This window comes from Podarcis raffonei, chromosome 5 (genome assembly GCF_027172205.1).
Source record: "Podarcis raffonei isolate rPodRaf1 chromosome 5, rPodRaf1.pri, whole genome shotgun sequence".
Classification (NCBI taxonomy): Eukaryota; Metazoa; Chordata; class Lepidosauria; order Squamata; family Lacertidae; genus Podarcis; species Podarcis raffonei.
In genome coordinates, this window is record NC_070606.1 from 39,296,481 (window position 1) to 39,315,214 (window position 18,734).

Consider the following 18,734-nt stretch of genomic DNA (forward strand, 5'->3'; position numbering starts at 1 on the left):
TAAAAAGTGTAAGTCTGAACTGAAATATTACATTTAATTAAATTAATAAAGTGAAATTGGCAGTGTTTAAAGTTCCTCTGATCTTCCCCTTCCATTTTTTTTGTTTTTTAGCAAATAGAATGCATAATTACTATTAAACATTCTTATAGACAAGTATATAAAAAGCAAATCTTTTCTAGTTTCATTGCCATTTTTTATGTATTTGTGAAATCTAGCATTGAAAAGTAGCCTATTGAACATAAAACATGATGCCAAAATGTTCTATTTTTTAGGTCGTATGGGTATAAATTTTCATCATCCAGGAACAGATAACATTATGGCTCTCAATAGTAAGTCTACATTTATCTTCTTATAATGCATTTTATATAATTTGGCTATACGCAATATGCTTTTAAATATTTGTCTCTTGGATACAGTGAAGAGAAAGGAAAAATAGAAGTCTATGTACATTTAATCAGTCTCTACTGCTACTATAATGTGAAACAAATAACAGAACACATCTATGGTCACAGAGGTAATATTTGATCAGATGCTGATTTTGTGGAGATCCCTTATAAAATCATGAGGATCCATAATAATCTGTGCCTTATATACATGTTCCCATGGCAGTGCTAGAAATAACAGATCTGTGATTTTTGACAATGCAATCAATGGAGATGGATGTGATTTGAGATTTGATGGTAATTATTGCTGGTGTGTAAAATAAAAATGCAGCTTTGAGAGGATGTTTTGCTGAATCTCTTATGCATGTCTCACCTCTCTTTCTCTGACTCCTGCGGAGCACCATTTTCCTGCTCCCAGTTTTCCAGATTGTCCCCCTTTATACTTTATCCTTTCTCAGTCATTCCACTTTTTATTCTGCTGCTCATCTGATTCTTGAAAAGCAAATATAGCTAACAGACGAAGTAGAAGTGCCCATTGTTCTGGCATCATCATCACTTTGAGCATAACTTGCTGAAAGGCTGCATGCAAAACATTATAATTAAGAACAATGCTCCTTCATTTTCTTGTACTTTTCAAACATGGGGAGGGGGATAGTCACCTTTGCCTTCTCACGACAAATGGGGCTCTGAGTGGGAGAGGGCTCAGAGGCTTTGCAGGTGCCAGAGGAAGTCCTCATGGGTGTTGTTGTGCCCATGGACGCCATGCTGGTAACCCCAACTTAAAAACCTCTCCCAAAACCAGTAGTAAGGGACTGTGGAATGAACTCCCTGTCATAGCTGTCAACTTTTCCCTTTTCTTGCGAGGAATACTATTCGTAATAAGGGAATTTCCCTTTTGAAAAAGGGAAACATTGACAGCTATGCTCCCTGTCCTTCCCTGGAGGTTTTTAAGCAGAAGTTAGATGACTGTTTGTCATGGATGCTTTAGTTGATATTTCTGCTTTGTAAGGGAGGATGACTTGATAACCCTCAGGGTCCCTTCCAACTCTACAGTTTTATGATTCTATGTGAGGCATAGGAGTGTCTTTCTACTATGTCACCTCATTCACTTAGTCCAGTATATGCAGGTCCCACTATCTGCACGCTTGCTATCTGAAAGATCAGTTATCCACACTTAAAGGATTATGCCCAAATCTCACTCAGCAGGTTCACTTATCCGAACAGCTGACTTCCTTCCTTACTTCCTTGTTTGTTCATGCTTTGTTGGTTGGCGGCAGCCATTTTCCAGAAGAAACCATGGGGAGAGGAAGAGGGGAGCGAGATCAGACAAATCAGAGAGCAGGAGAGATTGGACAAATCAGGTTTTTTTATATACTGTATATAAAAAACTTTATCTCTCTTTTGCTGATTCGCTGCAGCCATTTCAGGAACAAACCCTTGGGACAAATCCCGCTTTAGAAATATTTCCATAGGAAATAATAGAAATTGTGGATATGTTATGTGAAGGCTTGCCAAATGAAAAATTTCCAGGTAATGCATTGTGTTCAGTAAGCAGGACCTGCATGTGCAATGCAGTACCTTTTTTAATGTAGTGAAACATTTTGGGCTTCAGCAGCCTGAGAATTATGCCCTGTTCAGGTCTTTAATACCATATGTTGGGAAGGCAAGAACAGTAGCTTTACAATACTTGTTTATTGGTTAGTGAAGGGCATTCTGCATATGCTCAAAGGCACACGTTTATTCACACCAGAATATTGCAGCATGATGGTTTTCAGTGACTAAAGGAAAAACATGGCTGATGATTAAATTCCTTCTGGCCTTCCTCTTCCCTTGCTTAGCGGGTAGCTTTTGTGGTATAGCTTTTGTGGTATGTCCAGATGTTGTGGCACTACCATAGCCAGAATGCCAAGTTGTCAGGGTTGCTGGGAGATGTAGTTCAACATCACATTGACTATCTCTGTCTTAACATAAAAAGGCAAAGGGACCCCTGACCATTAGGTCCAGTTGCGGATGACTCTGGGGTTGCGGCACTCATCTCACTTTATTGGCCGAGGGAGCCAGCATACAGCTTCTGGGTCTTGTGGCCAGCATGACTAAGCCACTTCTGGTGAACCAGAGCAGCGCACGGAAACACCGTTTACCTTCCCGCCGGAGCAGTACCTATTTATCTTCCACATTGACGTGCTTTCAAACTGCTAGGTTGGCAGGAGCAAGGACCAAGCAACGGGAGCTCACCCCATCGCGGGGATTCGAACCGCTGATCTTCTGATCGGCAAGCCCTAGGTTCTGTGGTTTAACCCACAGCGCCACCCGCATCTTAACATAGTTCTGAGGTAATTCCCCACTGTAAACAGGGACAGTAGCAAAATAGTATCCAAGAGATGTCTCTCTAATGTTCTGCCTAAAGGTTACCTAATAGAATCAATATCACCCTGTTGTAGTTACAGGCCACATATTAAATGTTCTATAATTTTAGCTAAGTTCCATTGTGAGAGTAAATATTAGGTTTTTAAAAGGAACTGATCCGTTTGTGCTTAAACCTACTTCAGAATCTAATGCTAGACATGTTTCAGGGAATGAGGCTCTTAGAGGCTGACCTCATCATTTGAGAACAGAGTCACACTAATATACAAAATCTCTATTGCAGGATATATTTTAGTAACCTGAATGTGTTCTGTAACTACACACAGATCTGGTTAACATGTAATGCTAAGCCAAACCAAGGCTTAGCACAAATGAGCAAACATGCTGGATCTCAGAGAGATTGCAGCTGCTTTGCTCCTCTGGTCCTGCTGCTGCCCTGCTGCGAGTTAATGCATGGTTTGGCTTAGCATTATGTCTGAATCCAGGCTTGTGGTTTATCTCCCCTAGACAAACCACAAGTGGTAACCCATAGAACAAACCTTGGCTACTGTTTGGGCTTCATTAGGAGCAAGATAAATGTTGAAAAAGTTGGCTTTAGTGTAGTTGACTTTTCCAGTATAACTGGAAGCTAGACTCTGGAAAAATCAGCTATTAACAAACGTAAGACATATTATCCACAGCAGTCAGTTGATTTTTTCATAGGAAGTTGCTTCAAACCAAAGTATTAGATTTAGATGTGGTTTGTGCACTTTTGCCATGCAGTGATTTGCCAACTTGCTTCTTGCTTCTATTCTGCTCCTATTCTAGTAGACAAAAGGAGGAATGGGTTGAAATATATTTTTGATTGATAGTATTTAGTTGACTGAGATTAATTAGCATTTTCATTATCCAAGCATTTTTGTCCTTCTTTCCCTAGTTCCATGGAAACGTTTTACTAACATGTCATATTATTTTCTTTATGTTTAGTCATTGGTATCATTTAATTTTTTTTGAGCGGGGGAGAGTTATGGTTGTAAGTTGTTTTTAATTGTTTTTAATCTTGTGTTTTAATGTTGTGACCCACCCTCGGACCTTAGATTGAAGACTTGGTAGTTAATAAATAATTATTCATCATTATTCATTTCATTTCTATACTGCTTTATATTGTTAAGAAAAAAAATCTGTAGTTTACAACCTACATTTAAACACCAAACAAAGCAATCCAGAAGAAAACATTATTGAAGAAAGTCAAAATATAAAGTATACATTCAAAGCAACATAATTACCAGGAAACTAAAATATTACCTTAAAGATTTAAAACATTACAGAGGAGAGCAACTGTGGAATGTACATTTGACACAGCAAAGTTGACAAAAAAACCCCGTAAACATTACAAAAGAAAACTTTACTAGAAGGCAAATAAAAATGCACTCTTAAAACAGCATAATTAGCAAGAGAATAAAATATTATCATAAGCATAGAACATACTTGCATCTGTTGCTACCAACCACTGTTCATGGCAAGTGGCAGCTGTGGAAGTTCAGGTTTGATGACCTGGGTTTGCCCTAAGAGGCAGCCAAAACCATCTCTCATCTCTTCAGCAGTCTCAACTTTTGTAGCTGGAGTGAATCAGGCCCCAGCCTCCCAGGCCAGGTGGAAAAAGGCCTGCAGGGCAGGGAATGGGCTATCCAAATATTATAGCCAAGATGGTCTCCGGCCACAGTTTTCTGGTACTTCTGAGCCAGTGAACTATGGGCTCATCCATACGGTTGTCTAATGTGGCTAGTGTAAGCTTCCTATTCCTTCATTATTTCTCTGTTGTCCATATGACATTCTCCTCCAAATCACTGCCTTCCTGCACTTCTTTTCCTTAAGTCTGGATTTTCTTATACCTGGGATACTCCAAAAAGTGGAGGAAAGGAGTGATTAGTTCTGGAGTGGAACAGTATTCAGGGTCTCAAATAGTGGCTGTTGAAGGGTAAACAGGATCTTGTGGTGAATGGTTGGTGGATAGGAAGCAGAAGCCGTAGAGGAAACGTTTGTTCAAAGGATGAGATCCAAGATGTACAGAATGGAAGAGAGAATAGAGATATGGTGCCATTGAGTGTTTGATTTAAGACCCAGGTGACGCTCGTCTTGCAGGACCCAGTAGGCATGGGGAATCTTAACTTTGGAAGGGTGAAGGCACTTCTGCAAAAACCAACTGGTGGAGCTCTTCAACTTAACATGAAAGAGGTGGAACATAAATGGTCTGTGTGCCACTAAGATGATATAAATCACCTCCCTTGACAAACAAGATTTTGATTTTTTTGATTAAATGGTTTATAAAATTTCTTAAATATTATTGTGGCTTTCATGGGGTTTTTTTTAATTGCATTTAATTTTTAAAAGCTGGTGCTTCTGAATGATGACTGATAATGTAGCATTAGGTTGGTTCTGGTGGCAAGTGCCAGAAGGTGATGGTGGGAATCTATTGCTCTGCCTCTTGGCCCTTCCATTGGATGCCACAGGATTCCAACTTCTTTCAGTCCTTTTTTTTTAAGTTGGCACCTAAAGCACAAAGAAATGTTATAAATAAAAGCATTTCAAAACTAGCTATAATTTCCTCCCTCCCTCATCCTATCCCTTGCCAAGGGGAACAATGATCAGTGAAACAAAAGAAATAATACATTAAAAGAAAAGTTACATAACCTGCCCCACCCCATATTTATGCAAACATTAAATTGCATGAAGTTTTCTTAAGAAATCTAAGGCTTTGGAAAAACTCAAGGAATCTTTGCCAAATACTTTTCCAGGCAGTCACACTTAAGATAAATAATTTTCTCTTTCACAGCCATGTTGGTAAAATCTTGTGTCCAAATTTCTGGATCTGAACTAGCTTAGCACAGCAGGACCAATTGTTTAGCTTCAGTTTCTGCACATTGAATCCAAACTTTCAGATGTTTGTTTGGCCCCGATAGATGTGTTAAGTATCCTAAAATTTCATATATAGAACATAGATTAAATGGCATATTTAAGACATGTGAATGAATGCCAGTTCTGCATTCCAAAAGTTGAGGCTGTGAAGTATGTCCGTCCCTCCCAAACTGCAACCCTGCCCTGTTTCTCAATAGCTACATGAAATCTCTGAGTGAAGTCATGTGGCGTTCCAGGCTGAAATATTATCAGAGCTGAGTATCCTCAGCATACTATCTCATTAGTTTCTAGGAAGACTGTGGGCTTATGAGACCAGAGTATAATACTCCAATCTTGTGCGGTCTTTGGGCGCAACTCTGCGGGCTTTTCTTTTAAACCCCTGCTCAGAACTGGAGTACCTTAAGGACACCTCTCTTTTTATATGTTCCCTTCCATGCACTCCAGTCACCCCACTGAAAGCGATCACTGACCTGATTAATGTTCGTAATCACTGCCTGATTATTAATGTTCATTTACTGCTGCTATGTTTTGTTGCTATTGCTTTTTTATTGCTGTTTCCAAAATATTTATTATATTTAAATTGCATTATCTCTATTTTGTTTGCTGTAAGCTTCTTGACCTTATTAAAGGACAAGAGGGATAAAATTTTATTGCCAGTTTAGTTCTTACACAGCCCACTGCCTACATACCCTTTCCACCAAGGGTTATGCAGTCCATAGCTGAAACAGCAGAACATACCTATTTTAAAAATAAACAGAGTAAGTCATACTCCAAGAAATCCTATTGCCATGATTAAATTAAGCCATTTGATTCATTTGGCCTCCTCTCTGAATGTGGGTCACTTGGCTTACAACCATTTGAATTCTGTTAAGTTTATGTTGTGTGAATGTGAAAATGAGCTACATATTGGCTAGAAGAGTCAAATCTTCTTCACCTACAATGCCAAAAATGTTCGTCTTGCAGTCATGAGCTATTCACTATTTTATTTGGGAAGTGCTTTCTGGTTGCCACATAGATTGGGATGTCCATTAAGCTAGCTTCATAGAAAGGACTGTCTGGCTGAATTCCATAAAGTTCTGTGTTTAAATCATGCCCCCCTCCGTAAATATAAAAACACCTTTGGACAGTATCCCCCCCACCTACCCAGCCTGCCTGCATTTTTCTCTGTGATAGAAGAGAAATACAAGGAGAATACAAAATTCAGAGATTTCTGCAGCAGGGAGGCAGCAATCAGAAAATGAAAACCATATCCATTTGCTGTTCTCACTGTGATAATAGACCCTGCATTTCTAGGAATAGCATGTGTGACTAAAATGCAGAGATGCTATGTCAGGTAGTATTGTGGGAGCTTCATAAAGATTCAGCTGCATAAAGCAACGTATAGAAATTCACACTAACCCATTTAATTAACTCAGAGCTTCATTTACCAAATGGCTTGTTTCAGTTGTCTGCCTCAATCAGATAAGCACCCTTCTGCTGTTTCTTCTACTACATTTAGTAACCCATGTACTATTATCATGGCTCAGTTTTGTCAAGGTTGGTAAAAAACAATCAAACCCCACTTTGGGGGCTGTAATTTAAAAAATAAAATAAAAAATACGTTGAACATTTTTGTAAGAATTAGAGTTTTCTAGTGAGCTTCTTCACTGACATTATTTCGCCAAGATCTGAGATGAATACTGAAGATTAGTGTTGCTGGGAAATACAAATAAGCGCACGCACACAACTTTTCGTTCTGTGTCTAGCCATTTAAACAGATACTGATGGGTGGTTATGTTTTGACAATGCACATTGCTGAGTTTTCAGTGCTGTATATATTTATTTCTACTGAGTTCTGTGAGGAACTCTTTTAAAAATGCTTTCTACATAAAAATCATTCAAGATAGGCATCTGGATAAATGTCTACATCCTCTAGACACCTACTACAGATTCTTTGCCATTGGGGAAACGTGTTGCCCAGACAGTGCTTCTCTCAGTCACTAACCCTAGGACTGTTTGAATTACTTAAACTACTTTCTACTTCAAAAGCCGAATTTTGCAGAAAACAATATATATAGTAATTACTGTTATGCCAATACCCACTATATTTTTCTGTATTTACATGCAGCCAGGAGCTATGGGCGGAGACGAGGTAAAAAAAAATATTTTAAATTTTACTGAATATGGTGATGGGAACAGCAAATTGAGGCTATGTACAGCTGGTTATTTCTGTGGGGCAACAGGAGTGTCTTCCCCTTGCTGCCATAGTGGCACTAGTCCCAATACTGGATATATAGCTTTACAGTTATATGAACATAGTGGAGAAGTGTTTTTGAAAGGAGAGAGATTTTGTTTGTTTCTCTTAAAAAACACAGTGCTGTAGTGGTAGACAGTAGCTGCCGAACTGTCCAAAGTAAAATATTCATGAAATGTTGATATATTACTAATGGCAAAAAAAGCTTAACTATTTTCAAAGATCTATGTGAACAGGTGTGGATCAACATCTATGATCTCACATGCTTTAACAAAAAAATAAAAAATTGAAGTGTTCAATTTTCTATTTTTTTAAAAAAATTCTGTTGCTTTTAAGCATGTAAGATTATAAATGCTGATAAAAAATATCAAACATTTGCCTAGAAGAGGCACACCAGAGTATACATGTATTGTACCACTGTTTCTGCACTTTTGGGAGCTTCTGGAGGTTTTTACTTTTCCCCAGGCACAGCTCTTAAAGCTATGACCCATTTCAGTTTTCATCAGAGACTATGATAGACCATAATAATATGTGTATATACTGTGGGTAATTATTATTTTATCATGCCACCTCCAAGTCTGTAATGCTCTGTACAGCTTTCCTGTATCAGATTCTGTTTCTGCAATGCAATACAAATTTCTAATTGCTTATGGTTAATTTATCACAAATCATTGTTTTGCTGCCAATTTTTAAAGTTATTATTTAATACTTGAAACTGAACTTGAGTAATTTAACACATGCACATATTCTGCCTTGATGGTTTTTCAGTGATGCAGTATGTTTTATTACATTGTTGAAGGAGCAGCTTCAGTTTAAAGTTATGCTGAGTTGTTGTTTTTTAAAAAGACAAGGCTTCTCATTTTAAAACTGAAAGGTTGCTGCTGAAATTAGCATGTTAGTCTTGAAGTTTCCTAGGAGAGAGAGAGAGATGGGGGGGGGGAGGGCAGGCTACTGTGGCCCTTTAAAGGAGAATGTTATTCTTACTGGTTTCTGTGGAATCCCACATACGGCTTCTGTGTTTGCATACAGCAAACTTCAGCACCTAGAGCAGGGGTCAGCAAACTTTTTTAGCAGGGGGCTGGTCCACTGTCCCTCAGACCTTGTGGGGGGCCGGACTATATTTTTGGGGAGGGGAATGGATGAATTCCTATGCCCCACAAATAACCCAGAGGTGCATTTTAAATAAAAGCACACATTCTACTTGTGTAAAAACACTCTGATTCTCAGACCGTCTGCGGGCTGGATTTAGAAGGCGATTGGGCCGAATCTGGCCCCCGGGCCTTAGTTTGCCTACCCATGACCTAGAGCATAGATAAATAACTTTGTGACCCTCCAAATGTTTTTGGAGTCCAACTCCCACCATCCCCAGCCAGCATGACCAATGATCCCCAAAACCAAGGGCCGTCCTTGGGGTACATGCTTAAGGGACCATAGGCTGTACTTTTGTGCTTGGATACTTCATGATGAAAAGGAAGTCACAAATGTTGATTTGCATAGGCCTATTTGACAGCACAGATACCCACTTCAAGAAATGTTGTTACAGGTATCAACCTCCCCGCTCCCTCCCAAAATATTGCCATGCTCTCGATGTCTGTAACCAGTCTACTCAGTCACCATTTCCAGACTTGAATAATATGGCCAAACACTGTATCTGCCAATCATTCCAACGATGTGCCACTGGCTGGCTGACCAGTGAGGGCCTACAGGATTTCATGCTTCTCAGATTTCCATATCAGCCAAGACATGGCTGCAATCCTAAACACTTAGTTGTAAGTAAGTTCCATTAAAATCATAAGTCCCGTTAAAATATTTCTTAGTAGACATGTATAGCAATGCACTGTTAATATACTAAGGGCTAGAGTCAAAAATATCTTAGTCTCATGTGCAACCTTCTATTTTAAAAAGCACAAATACTATCTGTCTTTGAAATATAAGCACTGAAGAAAACTATGTGGAGCAGGGAACACATTAGCAACTGGATCCCCCGCCCCCAGCTAAGCAGAGTTCGTTAGTTAATCAAAACTACTAGAAGGAATATTCTCATAGTTCATATTCTAACTTGAATAGGGAAGTTTTCTTATTTTTGTATCTGCCTCCTTTTTTTGACTCTTACTGCAGTGGATACCTGGCTTTTTCCATCATTTCTAGGCAGGGTTACATGATGGTGCTTGAGGCTGGAGGGGAATATTAGATCTGAGAGACCTCCCCTTTTCTACTTATATTTCGTTGCTATTGTTCTGCATGCATGTTACACTTTTCTGTCCTTTTCATTTCTGTCCTTAACTAAATATTGAATTGTTTCACTTTTAAAATTAGAGTTGTGAATGCAGGATAACTGTTCCCAACACCATTATCTAATTAAGAGGGAATGCAAGAACACACGCATTTCAGTTCACCAAATGAGAAAGCCAAACAATCAACGCATTATAGAGTCATTATCCTATTCTCTATTTTCTTTTACTGAATTTTAGAGAAAATAATAGAGAAATTTTGAGTCATCTTGCATGTCGAACTTCTGTTGTTATTTTACTCACATGTAAAATTCCATTTTGAAAAACTGTTTCCAGATAATGAAACTTTGGGAAATTGTATTTAAAATGATAATAAAACAGGTTTATTAAGAATGAAAAAAGTTTGTAGGTTGACATTTTCATGGAATAGATGTTGCAGTTTTCTTGCTTTGGGGATTGCTGATGCATCAGTGCCATGAATGCTTATTGGATAACAATGGGCACGCATGAAGCAAGGTGCTTTCTATTTTGGCACCAAGTCTATGGAATAGCAAAATGTATTTAGAGTGTTTTTGGGTGCTGCTGCTTAGAAACATTTACAACTTTTGCCCTACTGGATTTTAAAGCAACTTAAATGATTTTTGTTGCTTATAAAATTGTTTAGCTGGTATTTATTATTTTAACTGTCTTGATTAATTTTTGATAGAAATGGATACAAATACCTTAAATAAACAAAAATCTAGAAAGACCCACAGCGTTAAGACTATCTCTACAATTCTGAACTAGTGTAACATTTTAAAGTGAAAGCTGAGATGACCAGCATTCTTTCTAACAAGGTTCCTTGTCAAGATAAAATTTCACCGAGCAGCACTGACACATGAACAGGGGTAGACTGAAGAAACTAATTATTGATGAAAATGTTTTCCAACATGGATTTGGATACAAAGATAAGTTAATTTAACCTAAGGAAGTTTCCAGAAGGAAAATTTTATGTTCCTTACAGCCACCTGAACCTCCCAAAAATCCTTTTCAGAAGTTTTGGCATATGGCATTGGGGGCACTGCAGGAGGTGAGGAATTGAGTAGACCTCTGCCTGATCTGGGGCAGTCTTCTACTCCCTTAGCACACCCCATCCACACCCCTTCCTACATTGTTTAGGAAGGCCCTCTGATCCTCTGGAGTGGGGCACAGGTGGGTATTTGAGGAGAGGAGTGCGGGCATGCAAAACTTTCCTTCCACATACTTGTTTTTATCTTGCGATCCAACCCATAGTTTTTGAGTGTATCCAAAATAGGAATTACAGTATGATTGGATCTTGCAAGGGTGTTATGTTCTGCAGTGGTGTGTATACACAAAAACATGTGTACCTGAACTGCTCCCACATGACCATCCTTACCTTCCAAGCAAGGCAGAGAGCATCCCAGAGCCCAATAAGCAAGTCTGAAAACCAAGTTACAAAATGACCTTTTAAGCTCTCCACCTTGCATGCAATTAATTTGTGGGCTTTCAAACAGACGGCTTTCAACTGTGCAAAGTAAAAATCATGCAAGTTAATTGTGCGTAAGATGCAATCGTACTATATTGGCTACTTACATTAATTAGGACTTGCTTGTGCTTCCACTTTAGTCTTTACATTTTAAGATGAAATTTTCTTATGCATCCAGCATTTCTTCAAAGCAAGCACCTTAGCACAGAGTTTTTCCCATGTGTTTAAAATTGTTTAATATAACTGGCCCTTTCAAAACTTTTTAGTTTCCTAAATTTATAATATATTGCCCATTATAATTATTATGAACATTCCAGGTGACAGAATAAGAGATTAATCTTCTGTGTTTGATTTTTATTACAATAATAAAAATAATTTCCTAGGCAACTAAAACATAGATGCTGGACAAAATACATTAACATTTACAAAATCCTACCTGCAGACCTACATTCTAATCAATGCTATAAAACATGAAAATGGCTACAGATAAATTTTGTGATCTACAAACAGAATGGGCTACTTTATCATCTTTTATCTCCTCTTTCCAAGCCAGCCAAAATTAATTTCTGAACTCACTTGACCACTGTGTGTATTGTGTGCATCTGGATGAATGAGTAAGGGGGTCCCAACATTACCCTCGTCATCTGCACATGTTCAAACCGGTCATTGCTGGTAACATGCTTGACATGTATTGATATCAGAAATGACACTTATTCACATGTATGGTTGGAGGATCAAGTACATATTTAAAAAATTGTGTGGTGGTTGGTTGGTTGGCATTTGTCTATGCCATCAACTCCAAGGCATGTGGTAAAGCCCCAGGAAAGGACAGAATCCCAACAGAAGTGCTGAAAGCAAACCTCAACTCGTCCCTCATGATGCATGGTGATCATATAATTATTATTCACAGCATCTGAACCCTCCTATATTTGACACAGGTGTCTTACACCATCAATTTGACACTTGTAGATGCTCATCTAGAGTAACAGTGTATTATTGGTTGGTGATCTGAGTACCACTGTTCAAGTCATGCTGTAATATGTGGTAGAGGTAGGCAAGAGAAAATATTTGTACTCATCTGCAATATAGAATTCACTTACCTCTGGCTACAACAGTGATAGCATAGCATGATAGAAGGGATTTAAAAACCCATTGGGGGGAAGCATGAACTGCAACATTTTAAAACACTCTTAGTTTGTTCATTGAATATGTCTTTCCAGAAAAGTGTAATGTTCTGACTTCTAATACACTACAACATTTTTTGCAGGTCGTTCTTCACTCTTTCCTTTCGAAGATGGCTTCTTAGATGACAGTCATGGTGACCAGTCTTTATCATCAGGTCTTAGCTCTCCAACCCGCTGTCAAAATGGTGAAAGAGTGGAACGTTATTCTAGGAAGGTGTTTGTTGGAGGTCTGCCTCCTGACATTGATGAAGGTACTATGAAATAGTAATGTTCAGTGTGGGGAGAGGAAGGGAATTATTGTCATTTTTCCTTGAAGTTCCCTTTCTAAATGTCTTTACAACTTTTTTTTTATATAGATGAAATCACTGCCAGCTTTCGTAGGTTTGGACCTCTTGTAGTAGACTGGCCTCATAAAGCTGAAAGCAAGTCATATTTTCCACCTAAAGGTAATCGGGTTAATATAAGCCTTCTGGTGCATGTAAATGTTCCTTCTGTGTGTGAATGTTATTTTTAAGTATACGTTTTTAAGTGCTTGAAGTATTTTTAAATTAAGCTGCTTCTGATGGTAGAATATGGAATAAACACAAAAAGGATGTCCTTTTAACAGTATTTTTTTTAGAAATGAATTTAGAATCTCAGCACATGAGGCTTTGTATGTGAATAGTTTCTTTCTTCTCTTTCTCTAAAGACATATGTGGTTCTTGGCTTTTCCTTTTGGCTTTTCAAAGTTCTTTAATCTCTCTCTTGAGCATGTACACAGGGTCACTCTAACAATATGCTAGATGCAATATCATTGTGTTTGCTAGTGTTTTAGGACATAAATTCATAACCATTTGCATGAGTGTCCAGCATCTGGATTGTTTAGAAGAGCTTAAAGTTGTTGCAAAGCTAGTCCATACAATACTTCATAGTCACAGGCATACTGTATAGGACAGGAGTAGCCAGTGTGGTGCCTTCCAGATGTTGCTGGACTACATTTTCCATCACCCCTGATGATTAGCCTAGAAAAATGTATGCCACTTCAATAGGCCGTATTTTGGGCTGTGAAACGTACATTTCCTCTTCTCTAGCTGGGTTGAGCTGAGTTGATTAATAGTAAGTGAAGCATCTCTAGCAGTAATATTTTTGAGAGCATGCTGACTAATAAGATTTGTGATTCCTATTCAAACTATTGGACAGATCACTGGAGGATCATCCACTTGATAATTGTTTATGTTAAAAACAACTGCATTTTTCCAAAATGATTTTTAACTATAGCAAAAAATGACACAGTGAATATACAATATAAACATGTTGATGAGAAAACCAAAATGAATCAGTTAACCTGCCAGTTTGATTGCAAAGTTTAAAGATACCTTTTCCCCAAAGAGCATTTGTAGAAGGATATGATTTTATTTTTATTTTATCATACATTCCTAGGGTAAAACCAGTTTCTGCTTGACCAGGTGATTCCTAATAGTGTGTGGGTTTCAGAGTTGCCTTTGAGCTCACATAAAGAATTGCAGTCCAGGAGAAACTCCTCCCTGGGGGAACGGTGGGGTTTATTATTGCCTGTTTCCTTCCCTCTGTGGCATCTCTTTCACTATTCCACAGATTTCTGCATCCCTATAGGGAAGATTTTCAGAAGAGACGGGGGTCTGAAGGAGCAGGGGGAGAAGGAATTGGCAAAAATCACTTCCCTTCTTCCTCCAGCAGAAGCATCCCATGAGTACATGGGAACTATGGAGCCAAGCCAGCATGTTTCCCCTTGCTTTAGTTTTAAAAAATACCTATTGCTGAACTGCAAAAGGCCTTAATTGTTACTGTTGGAAGCAGTTTAAACTACCTTTGAGGAAGCTAAATCAGTGCTCTGTCATGCTTGTAAAAATCTTGTTGAGTAAGATCTATTTTAGCAGAAGACAAGGAAACAGTCTTTTCCTATTTTTATCATGGTTCTAATGTGGGAAACAGCTTTCAAAGCCCTTGCCAGTTGCCCTGAATGCCTGTCTGAAAGTGCTAAAGAACACTCGGTCACAACTGTTCCAGATTATTTATAACTGACTTCTGAGCTGTCAAAGCTTTCAGCACAAACCCTGTAGCACGAATATATTAAACTCTGTTGGTCAGGTAAACTTGGGAACAGGTACTTAATTGACAACTGCAGTACCATTCCTTCTGTGTTCAAAAGGCTGGTGCCTTTGCAGGTATGTTCACATTCTTATGTCAACAGTCTTTGTTATCATGTTTCTAACTCCTCCTGAGCATTCTTCTCACTCGTCACTGGTTGTCAGGATGCTTAAAAAAATAACCTTGCCATTGTTTACTGAGATCAACATCTATGCCAGCTAGCTAAGAGTACTTTTTACTGTATCCTTTGCAGCATTTTGCTTTCTTGTGACTTGTAAATATTTTAAAAGTTTATCTCAGGCTTATAACTATAGTTGTGCAACACCATGGGTGTCACACCCCTTTTCTATAAGTGTGTTTTGAATCTTCTAGGTAACCCACCAAATCTTTGACCATCCAACCAGCATTGTCACATTCCAACTCCCTTAAGTGAAGGGGAGCTTTTGTGTTTTGAAGGCACAGAGACACTTGGCAAGTACTGCTCCTTTTATTGGCTGTAGTGCCATAGTGTGGAAAGCTTCTTCATGTCACCCAGCAGCTTTTTGGGTTAAAGACTTGGAATCCTACTGAAGGTCTGCTTGCCATCTAAAGTTGTATGTTCCCATTCCTGTCTTAGTTTTGCAGTGGTCAACATTAGGGAACTCTTTGGTTGTATTTCTGGAATTTCCACCCACAAAACCTATTATTCCCATTGCTTTGTCAGCCCCACACTTTTTTGTGATGAGTATGTACATCTTCAGTCAATTATTTCCCTGTAATTGTTGGGAAACTCCTCTGTCACTTCTTGGTAATGATGGTTCCAAGGTAGTTGTTGACAGAAGCCCTCCTGGCAGCCCCACTGGGGCAAGTCAGAATGGAATAGTTGACGTAGTGGCAAGGAATACCTGAGCTGCACTGGGAAGAGGATGTTTGTTGCTCCCAGGACAGCAACATTTCAACAGCAGACATGTGATCAACTTAGCCAGGAAGTCTGCTGTGTACATCAGCAGAATCACCACTCCTCTTGGTTCTAAGTACCCAGCCAGATGGGCGGGGTATAAATAATAAATTATTATTAAATTATTATTATTATAGGAATTCACATCCAAGGTTGTTGAAGCTTTGCGTGAGATGTCAGGTAAAGGAGAGAGAATCTATACAAAAGATTTGACAACTTTTCCCTGGGGTTAGTGGTCCTGTACTGAAAAGCACAACTCTACTCCTTTGGTGTCTTCAGATTTAGGTAATGCATTTTGAATCAGCTGCTTTCTCTACTACCAAGTTGTGAAAAACTGCCAACAAGGCATTCAACAGCTACAAACAGCTCAAAGATTTCACTAAAAGAAATCTCATCTTGGCTAGTGTTAAAGAGGCACAGGGATTGAAAGGTGCCAAAGCTAAGGAGCCCCTTCCCCCATTCTTTGTCTTTTCTCCACCCTACTTTTTGACTAAGTTAATTTAAGTCACATTCCTGAATAAATACTGGCCAACTCTCCCTGCGACAGTGTTAGTCAAGAATCCCGCTTCACTTTGTTTGTTTTGAATACCTTGCCTTCCTCTCACTGAAGTAGCTTGATGATGATGCACCCTGCTTCTAAGTTGAATTTATTTTACCAGAGTTTTGTGTCTCATATGATTTCTGCTTTTCTTTTCCACATAACATCTGACCCAGCTAGACAATCAAAATCCCCAGATCTTCCTCCAATGCTCTCCTGTCATTCAAATTCTAAGCCTTACTTACCAGTCAAGTCACATGTTGCTGAAATACAAAGTTTATTGATACTTCACACAACCCCATGCTTCTTTGTGATCTTTCAGGTACATTATTATTATTTTACACAAACTCTTGGAAAAATCATCAGGCACTACTACCTACATATTGCCTTCTTTTTTACTCTATCCAATGCTTAGGAAGCAGTTGCATAGACGCTATATCCTCCTATTCTACTAATTTAACCAAAAGACCTCTAACTTGTTGTTGAGCACCGTTACTCTGAGATGTTTTACTCCTGAGCCAATTACGGTACTAGGAAATGATACCTTAAAGTCATCACTCAAATGTATATGTAATTATTATTATTTAAACAATCACCACAAATCATTTACCGTATTTTTCGCACCATAGGACGCACCGGACAATAGGACGCACCTTGTTTTAGAGGGGGGAGAACAAGGGAAAAAAATTCTTCCGCTCTCTGCCCAGCGCCCCTTCAGCGAAGCGGCAGGAAGCGCTGCACAGAGAGTGGGAGAATTTCCCCCCTCTTGTTTTCCCACTCTAAAACAAGGTGCCGTTTAAGGTGCATTCAGGCGGCTACCTTGGAAGCCTGGAGAGCTAGAGGGGTCAGTGCGCACCGACCCCTCTCGCTCTCCAGGCTTCAGGTTCCTTTCGACCTGCTCTTTGGGGCTGGTGGGGGGAAGCCCACCACCAGCCCCAAAGAGCAGGTCAGGGAGCAGCGGAAAGGCGCAGCGGAGAGGCTGCTGCCATAGTCACGCGTCACTTCTCCAGCTGGGAGAGGGTCGCAGGGCTATGGCTTCTTTAGCCCCGCATGCGCTCTCCCGGCTGGAGAGGTGACACACGGCTATAGAGGCTCCTGCCATAGCCGCGCGTCACCTCTCCAGCCGGGAGAGGGTCGCGGGGGGCTGCTTTAGCTCCTCGCGCGCTCTCCCAGCTGGAGAGGTGACGCGCGGCTATGGAGGCTCCTGCCATAGCCACGCGTCACCTCTCCAGCCGGGAGAGGGTCGCGGGGGGCTGCTTTAGCTCCGCGCGCGCTCTCCCGGCTGCAGAGGTGACTCGCGGCTATGGAGGCTCCTGCCATAGCCGCGCGTCACCTCTCCAGCCGGGAGAGGGCCGCGGGGCTATGGTGTCTTTGCTCCATAGGACGCACACACATTTCCCCTTCATTTTTTAAGGGGAAAAAGTGCGTCCTATAGAGCGAAAAATACGGTAAGTATTCTTATGGTTTGTATCCTAAGCTAAGTGTGCTGCTTATTAAACAGTAATGCTGTGGATTAAATATTAAATCAAAAAGCTGTAATTGCAAAGGCCAACCATCTTCATACTATGTTAATAAATAGAGTCTTAGAGTGCTAAGAACATAAGTGTTTTCACACAGCTGACTTCTTGGAATTAAAGCTGAGTCCCTATATTTGAACAAGAGATTACTATTTCTGGTCTCTGAGACATTCAAAAAATGGCTTTCACATAGCATTTTACATTCTCCATATTCTGAAGCACTGCACTGTGTGTGATGTGGGTGTTAGTTCCATCCATGATTTTGCTTCTATGAAAAACTGAAGTAGCATTTGTTGTTTTGAAGATTCTTGGAGTGTATTGTATATTGCTGAGGATTACAGTACAGTATGTCCAGGGCAAATGGCAAAGTACCGTATTTTTCTGTGTATAAGATGCCCCCATATATAAGACAACCCCCTTTTTTTAAATCCCAAAATTAAGAAATTGGGCCAGAGACCAAACTCGAGCTTGGGCCGCCGACACCAGAACTCAAACTCAAACCCCTGTGCATTCACCACCTATGTATAAGACAACCCCACCCCCCAATTTTTGACTATTTTTAAAGCAAAAAACATCATCATACACAGAAAAATATGGTTTTAGAGTTAATAAAAAGTATAATTTAGTTGATGCAGTTGTTCAAATTAAAGTATTTAGTTGCAAACAATTGAGTAAAGTGCATTTTGTGGTTATGGAGATAATTCTGAATATTTTGTGCATAAGCTTCCTATTAAGTTATAAAATGCCTGCTCTATTACTTAAAATTTGTATCTCACAATTATTCCTAGAAGAGACTCTATTTTTTTTAAAAAAATATATTTATTAAAGTTTTACAAAAAGAAAAAAGTTACAGAGTAAAA

The 18,734-nt window shown here is 39.4% G+C and overlaps 1 protein-coding gene across 8 annotated transcripts in view; it reads left to right on the forward strand.

The window, feature by feature from the left end:
• CPEB3 (cytoplasmic polyadenylation element binding protein 3) overlaps window positions 1-18,734 on the forward strand; it is a 73,129-nt gene that overhangs the window by 42,209 nt on the left and 12,186 nt on the right. For 5 of the 8 annotated variants that reach the window (XM_053388754.1, XM_053388755.1, XM_053388750.1 and 2 more), the window contains 4 exons: window positions 273-329; window positions 7,750-7,773; window positions 12,860-13,027; window positions 13,133-13,222. In XM_053388754.1, the coding sequence (XP_053244729.1) occupies window positions 273-329; window positions 7,750-7,773; window positions 12,860-13,027; window positions 13,133-13,222 (339 nt within the window). The remainder of the gene's footprint in view (window positions 1-272; window positions 330-7,749; window positions 7,774-12,859; window positions 13,028-13,132; window positions 13,223-18,734) is intronic. The other 3 variants (XM_053388751.1, XM_053388753.1, XM_053388757.1) reach the window with 1 other exon arrangement.